The sequence below is a fragment of the Micrasema longulum genome, unplaced genomic scaffold, assembly GCF_059751315.1.
Source record: "Micrasema longulum isolate JH-2025_06_02 unplaced genomic scaffold, ASM5975131v1 h1tg000531l, whole genome shotgun sequence".
NCBI lineage: Eukaryota > Metazoa > Arthropoda > Insecta > Trichoptera > Brachycentridae > Micrasema > Micrasema longulum.
The window spans coordinates 294,764-302,684 of record NW_028277727.1 but is presented as its reverse complement, the minus strand read 5'-3'; the positions used below and the strand labels follow the sequence as shown (position 1 = coordinate 302,684).

The following is a 7,921-nucleotide window of genomic DNA, read 5'->3' as shown; positions in this document are numbered from 1 at the left end:
ATCTCTGTTGTAGTATGTTAATAAAAAATAATAATTTAGTTACCCTGATTACAAATATTATTATTTGACAATTAAATCCGATTTAAATGTGCCTCCATAATGATCGTATACTGACCTTATCACACCACGAGGTTCTTTCATAAAAATCATGCAGGAGGCATAGACATGGCTTATCACCACTTGAAACAAATTCAACATGTCAAGATTTTTATCAACTCAATTAACTGGAATAGTACCGCGGCTATTTTCTTCCAAATATCTCAGACATATAAATAGACTGCCTTAAACTTCAGCTCCACAGTCTCGCAGAGACGGTCCGAGTCACTGGAACATTACAAGCGTTCGCTTTTTAAAGCACTTTTATATTTGTGTTTTGAACGCATTTTTTTCAGTTTCATAATTTGATTCAATCGTCCATAATGTTAAGGATTGAAACATTGCTCGTTTTTACGTTATTTGTTGTTCTGAGTAATGGGCAGAAGTATTTTGCTTCATCTGATTACTGTTTATCATCAGATTCAAACCCATACTTATTATTTAGTACAAAAACTTCATACGACGTTGCACGAGGAGCTGCTGAATCTGCTTCTGGTAAGAAATAAGCTACTATTTCAATATTTTTTATTAACTAAATATTTTATTTGCGATATTTGGTTCGATTCTATTTTTCAAACTATCCTGAATTCGGTAAAACAATACCAATTCGATCTGACTTTAAAATACCTACAGACATGATCCGAAGCAAATGTAATCTGAATATATTTTTACTAAAATTTAATACTCATATCCCGTTATTTTGATACGTATTAAAAAAATATATATTTAACTTAATATTTCTGGTAGATAAAAATTTTAATAAATATTATATTATTAGTTTTTCAAGAATTTCTTTTAATAATGATTAAGTTAATCCTTACCTCTTTCCATACTAATATTATAATGCGAAAGTGTAGGAGACCGATTGACGTGATTTTTTCGGCATAAGGTTAGCCGGAGTGCTGACAAGCTAGATATTCTTTCTCAGATAAACCTTAATGTACCTCGCCGTAACTAGCGTACCAATCCTGTATTTGATGTAGGAAATTATAAAACTAATATCGGATTATTTTCCCCTCTGCCAAGGATCCTCAGAACAATGAACAAAATCTCATTAAACGGTACTGTCGATGTGTTCCAACAGCAAAGGCAAGCATTCAAGAAGCAAGCGATGTTGTGACTCCTGACTCGCGATGATATTCTTGCCGTGTCCACCTAGATTATCTCATAATTATAGCTTTGTAAATTTAAATAGACTTTAATATTGTTGAGATTATGTGTTATTTTGTAATAAATATAGTCAATAATGCCAATCTGTTAGGGCTAATTTAAGCCTGTTGATTGGCTTAAAAAAAATCCTAAACAAAAGATTGATTAGTTGAGGACAGGTTTAATATTACAGTTGTATGAATTCATGTTTTATTTTTCTACAATTAATATAATATAATATCATATCATATCAGCAAAGATATTTTTATGTTTACATAGCACAATTATTTATCGAAATATGTATTTATTTCGAATTACTTAACAAAATATTATAACATTTTCCAGCGTGCAAACCAATTCAATTCTGGTCACTCAACCGCCATGGATCCCGCCATGCATCTGAAAAGGATTTAATTGACATGAAGCTCGCAATCGATCTTCAGAAGCAAATCTTAAATAACTACGAATCTGGTAATGCTCCAAAAGTAGGAGGGTTATGCGATGTTGACCTAAAGGCAATTAAAGACTGGAAATGGAACTCGACCATCGAAAATATGAGCAACGTTCTCACAGCAGAAGGATGGAGGGAGCTGAAGGAAATTGCCCAGAGATATCAGAAGAGGTATCCTGAACTCCTGACTTCGTACTCAGCAGACCAGTTTTATTTCAGACATACAAATGAGCAAAGAACTTGGGCAAGCTGCAGAGCTCACATTGAAGGATTATTCGGATCATACGACAAAATAACAATTGATGAACCCAAAGATCAAGATGAAGTTATCAGGGTAATAATACATTCAATAATTAATTTTTAGTGCAGTGTTATTTTCATATTATTTTATTCATTACACCCAGAGAGCAACTACATTAAAAAATTGCGTACGGAATAAAAAAAAGTTCAAAACAATAATAGGTTTATTTATATCTCTAATACCGCAGCGTTCATAAAGTTAATAAACAATCAATTAAAAATAATGAAAGCATGTTAAAAAAATACAATAAATGTTATGTGAGCGTGCAATTCAATATTTACAAAGTGTAAATAAATATTTGATTCACCAACTACAAAAATATAATTAAAATCAGAAGTAAGTGTTCATAATGAATCAAGTTATAATTAAAACCTTTGGCTGCTATCTGTGGTATTTTAGGTTCGGTTCCCGACAAACTCGACAAAAACATTTATTTTATTTTGGTCGCGTTGTAGTTTTTTGATACTGTCACGTCGCAGACTTTGGATCAGAGGTCGGAATTTTTTTTTTGTTATTTTTTAAATATTTTTTACTTGGATTCAAGAATTTGTTTCACCTCGACAATACGGCAGTGAACCGTATAATAAAGGTATAATAAAGGTTAAATTTTACCAACGTCAGTATTTCTGTATGCAATCAAATCTTTGATAAAAGTATATCAATACCGTTTAATTTTCAAAAGGTAGAGCTCTTTTTTACTGTACATTTTTTTTATTCGTATGTTTTCGTAACTGATTATTTAAAATAAGTAAATGTTTTTGACCGTGTTGCAAAATATATGACAAATAATTTGACTTGAACGACATGTGTATTTTTAAAAACCAAGACTTACGTGCGTATCACTAAAAAAAAACAAAATAAGGTTACTTATTAAAAAATAAAATTGTTGTTCTAAAAATAAAGCATTAAAATGTTTTTTTAAACGTCTTATTTTAAAAAGCATATCATCTTTAATATCTTCAGTCTCTGGATGAGATCACATTTTTTTTAAATCGTGAAAAACGTTTTGAAACAGGTTAAGAATAGCGAACAAAAGGATAGAAAATTATTTGATAATAAAAATATTTAAATCGTTTCCAGCATACGTCTTTCGTAATATTTTTAAATCATTTTTTATTTTTAGCCTTATTCTATGTGCCCAGCATGGTCTGTTGCAGTAGATGATAATGATGACTTTAGAAAAGAACAAAAAAGGATCTTCCGCAAAGAAGCTGATTACCTGAAGGTAAGATTTAAATGTTAACAAAAGCATTGTCTTAAAAAAAATGTAATAATAAATAAACGTTTCTTTGAAATCACCATTATTTTGTGATGGTTGGATTGGAAAATATACCATTGTAAAGCATGGTTAATTTATTTTCCAAATAGCACCACACGTTGTGAAAGACTTTTTTGATATCACAATATTTAAAAAAACTAATTCTCACTTGAACGTTCAAGATTGACAAATATTTTAAAAGAGATCTAAAGACACTTTTTTAGAAGGGACCAACGTGTTTTCAGCTTTTAATCATCAAAAAATGCAATAATTAAAATAAATATATACGTTCAAGCCTATGTTAATAATTAAAATTTCGAATATTACACCATGAAGAAGTCTTTGTTTCATTTTACTGATATTATTTTCAGCTTTTGAGTGATGTGACCAAAAGGCTCGGATTCTCCAAAACGCTTAAAAAGGATGACATTGATATCATGTACGACAATTGCCGATACGACAAATCTCTGTACCCGACCAAAATATCTCCTTGGTGTTCTGTTTTCACAAAATCAGACCTTTTCCTCATGGAGTACTATGAAGATCTTGGGCAGTTCTACAAATGTGGATTCAGCCATGATTTCAACCCTAAACTAGGCTGCCTCCCCCTGAAGAACATGATGGAAACCTTTAAGAAGACGGTCGCTGATAAGGTGGCTAAACCAAGAGTTGTATCATTGTTTTCTCACGATACTATGATCAATTTGATGTTCACGACTTTGGAATTTGGAAAGGATGATAAACCCCTGATGGGAACAAACTACCAAGATCTGATGGTGAACAGGAGGTTTAGGAGCAGCTTAAATAGTCCATTCGCTGGAAATTTTGCTGCCATCCTTCATCAGTAAGTTGTTTAAAATTTAAAATTACGTTAATCGTTTATAATTATTTGATTTATTTAGTTTTAATATTTTATTTGACTAAATTTTACTGTAACTCTCTAACAATCATTTTCAAACAGGCGAATTTTACACAATACTTTCAAAATCATTATATTTTTCTTAAATTAAGCATAAATACTACGTACGATGCATGAAAAAAAAACAATGTAAAATATCATAATTTACAATATTATAGAAGCCCGTTAAATGATGACAGTGTTGATTGGTCTAAAAATTAAATTTAACTGGACCATTAAAAAAAAACAGAAATCATAATAGCACCCTATATTAAAAAATAATTCATTATTATTCTAAACTCCCAACATTGTTTGTTCAAATTTTTTCACATGTTGTGAGAGATTTATTCGCATTTTGAATCAACTGTATGTCTAACGAGTATAATATTTGTTTTAAGGTAAACATTAATATGTTGTAGCTGTATATTTTTTTTAAAATACTCGTTAGGTGATTTTTTAAACAAAACTAGCTCATTATAAATAAATCAAATATTTTACAGACAAATTATATGCTTTGATTATTTATTATTGTGATTACTTATGTCACTTACCGTAGAAACTATAAACTGTATTCTGTAACTCTTTTGTTTTCAACAGGTGCACTTCAGGACAATTTGAAGTTCAATTTTTCATTAATGAGCGACCCATGGATTTGAAAGGATGTCCCAAAGGATTGTGTTCCTGGGATTATCTAAAGGAGTTCCTTAGCGTCACTGAAAAATGCAATTTGGACTTCTGCAATATTTAAGATATATGTAAACTCAAATGTGATGCATTTTTTAAAAGACTTATTAATTAGCGTCTTCGGTACTCGACAACTTTATTAGTAATTAGTTATTATAATAAATATTTTATGCTTTTACACATTTACTGTTACTTTTTTACTATTGGTTATTGTTACTTGGAAAATAAATATTTTTACAAATACTTTTTTTCATTCTCCGAAAAAAAAATACTTACATACTACACGTGTTTTCACGTACAAAGCAGGGGTGAATTCTCCTTATAGTAGATTATTTGCAGCTTACCATATTTTTTTGACATCCAAAGTAATGTTTTATGTTACATTATTATTAGGAAAAAACATATCACACAAAAAAAACATTTTATTTCTTGGGTTAGAAAATTTACATCATATTCCTTTATTCCATACAGCGAGCCAGTGGCGCCTCTGTCGGCCAAAATTATTACTACTGGATTACACAAGATTACTCTGCTAAAGAAAAAAGATGAATAATACGTCTCTAAACCCAACATTTTAGAATCATGTCCGAAAAATTACACTTGCGAGTACAATAAAATCTTGCAGCTTTCCTCAACGCAATTCTATCTTTCAACGCTTTTGCATAAGGACTTTTATTCTTTAAAATAAATCTATAAGACATAAGACGGTCCAAGGGAGGTAACATTATGCGCACTCGTTATGTGTGAGAAAGAGATGACTAATATATTTTGTATGCCTTAACACGTAAGTTACAATAATATTTCATAAGTTTCGGTGGTTTTGTGAAATTTGTTGTAAAATAAATAAAAAAACAAATTGATATTTTTATCCATAATATTAGCATGTCAGTATAAATCTTGCGGTGGGTTTTAAAGAACAAAAATTCGCTAAACAAACATAAAATATACATGATTTATAAAATGTTTTTTTGCAGACTGATGACAGTTGAATTATAGGTTATTCTTCTGGATCCATTAAAAAAAATCTATCTTTGAGTTATGATAAAAACGTTACTTGTATTTAGTGTTAAGATTAAATATATGTAAAATTTACAACTTATGTCGTTTCATGAATATTATTGTGATATAAAAATCGATAAACAATGATTCTAAAAATGGTTTGTTTGTTTGTAATTTATATTTTGTTTAGTGAACAATCAAACTCGGTAAGAAACACTTTTAAATAATTTAGTTTTTGTCTTATTCACTAAGAAATTGTATTTTATTTCAAGACAAGTTATAATAGTCAGAATTAAACAAAGATGCACCGGTACGCTAATGAATTATAGAGTTTTATGAATTACTTTTTCGACACTTGGGTTAGAACATAAAATAGCCGTTCGGAGAAGGCGTTGCTTTTTGTTGAATAGGGCGGGGGTTTGAGCCTTTACGGGTTCCAGTTTTTTGTAATTATGTTTTTTCAATGCATTTATTCGTTTATTAAATATTTGTGCTACATTTAAAAATATTTTAACTAAAACTAGTTTTTAACTTTGACTGAAATAAGCCGCTAGTGCCATTTGTTATGGATTATTTATCTAAAATAAAATAGACATGTTTTTTTATGTTCCATACGGACAATGACATTTGTGGACATTTTATCAGAATTTTCGTAGCTTACCAATCTAAGAACTCACCGCTTGTACTGGTTCATAGTCTTTTTCATTTATGCATGCACTCCGATTATTTTAACTCTTGACATATTCATGTAAGTGAGAGTGGAAATCCACGCTCAAAAACTGTTTAGTTTTTTTTAAACTTCTGCATCATCTTTTACTTTTCCATATTAATTGTTTTTTTTATTATCTTTAATTTTTCATTCGCTTCATACGCGCAAAGCATTGCAGCTCTCCTTCATTTTAAAATAATATTTTGCTAATCTCATCCGTCTATTTAACATAATAATTATTTGTGACCCTATTGTTCTCGTACATAATTTTAACCGTTAATTAGTCACGCAATATTGTGTCACATAAAATTTAATTTCGCTTTTCAATCTTCTACGGTCAATTGTAAAACAATGCAAATTATTTTTTTTGTTACACGCCTCTCACGAAACAATACATTTAAAAAATTATTTCATAAAAATAATAATAACTTATCCGTAACTCTATGAGACCAAGAGCCCTGTGTAGAGTTGAAATACAACATAGTGGAAGGTGGAAGCATGCATTAATATGCAATATAATTTAAAGAATACTAAAAATATAAATACTTTACATAAATTTAAATAAACATCTGGAAAACTCGCTTAATAGTATATAAATATATTCAATGTCTCGCAGCAGTCTCCTGCAATGGTCTATTCCCTTATTTGAAATCCAAATTTGTACACTTCTTCTGAAAATGGCTTTCGTTTCGGAGAACTTAATATGTTCTTTCCGGTCATGCAGACATTTTTCATCTTTCCTATACTAAATATAAAATATTACTTATAGGCGTTGATAAAACGCCTGTATAATTATATAAGTTGTTTTTTTTTATTCTCTTATTTAAAAAAAAACATACTTATAAATGTATTAATTTATCATATTTTTTCAAAAAATTATTATTATTTTTATTATTTATTGATTTTATTATTATTTATTATATTTACATATTTTATTTGCAGTTTCTGAATTACTAACATTTCTTATTGAATTACTAAATTACTTTTATTCTACCAGTATTACTGGGTTATTTTTGATTGTACACTTGATTAATAACTAACATAGCCGTGAAAAAATATTATTGACTGTTTTTCTAAATTTGTACCCTTATCTTCTATATTAATTATATGTAAAAACGGTTCTTTTCCCAAATTAATCATCATTCCACTTTCTGCATCCGATGTAGAAACAATGAAATATTGCAGTTAAAAATGTTTAAAATCAATAGTTTCTGTTTACCCCGCCAGGAACCGAACCCAGGATCCAAACAATGGTAAGATCTTGCGTCAGCCACCATACAACGAGGCGAACATATCTCCACTTGATATTCGTAGTTTAGGATTTTTATCTGATTGCAGCCTAGAGTCGAAAACACGTGCCTAGGGTCTCTGGTTCA

General features: G+C 29.6%; 1 protein-coding gene across 1 annotated transcript; it reads left to right on the top strand.

The window, feature by feature from the left end:
* Positions 1 to 297: 297 nt before the first annotated feature.
* Positions 298 to 5,078, top strand: LOC148280829 (multiple inositol polyphosphate phosphatase 1-like). Its single transcript, XM_088227715.1, has 5 exons — positions 298 to 591; positions 1,591 to 2,030; positions 3,121 to 3,222; positions 3,627 to 4,099; positions 4,751 to 5,078. Exons 1-5 carry the CDS (start codon positions 420 to 422, stop codon positions 4,899 to 4,901), a joined length of 1,338 nt encoding a protein of 445 aa, XP_088083841.1. The 5' UTR covers positions 298 to 419; the 3' UTR covers positions 4,902 to 5,078.
* Positions 5,079 to 7,921: the final 2,843 nt, after the last annotated feature.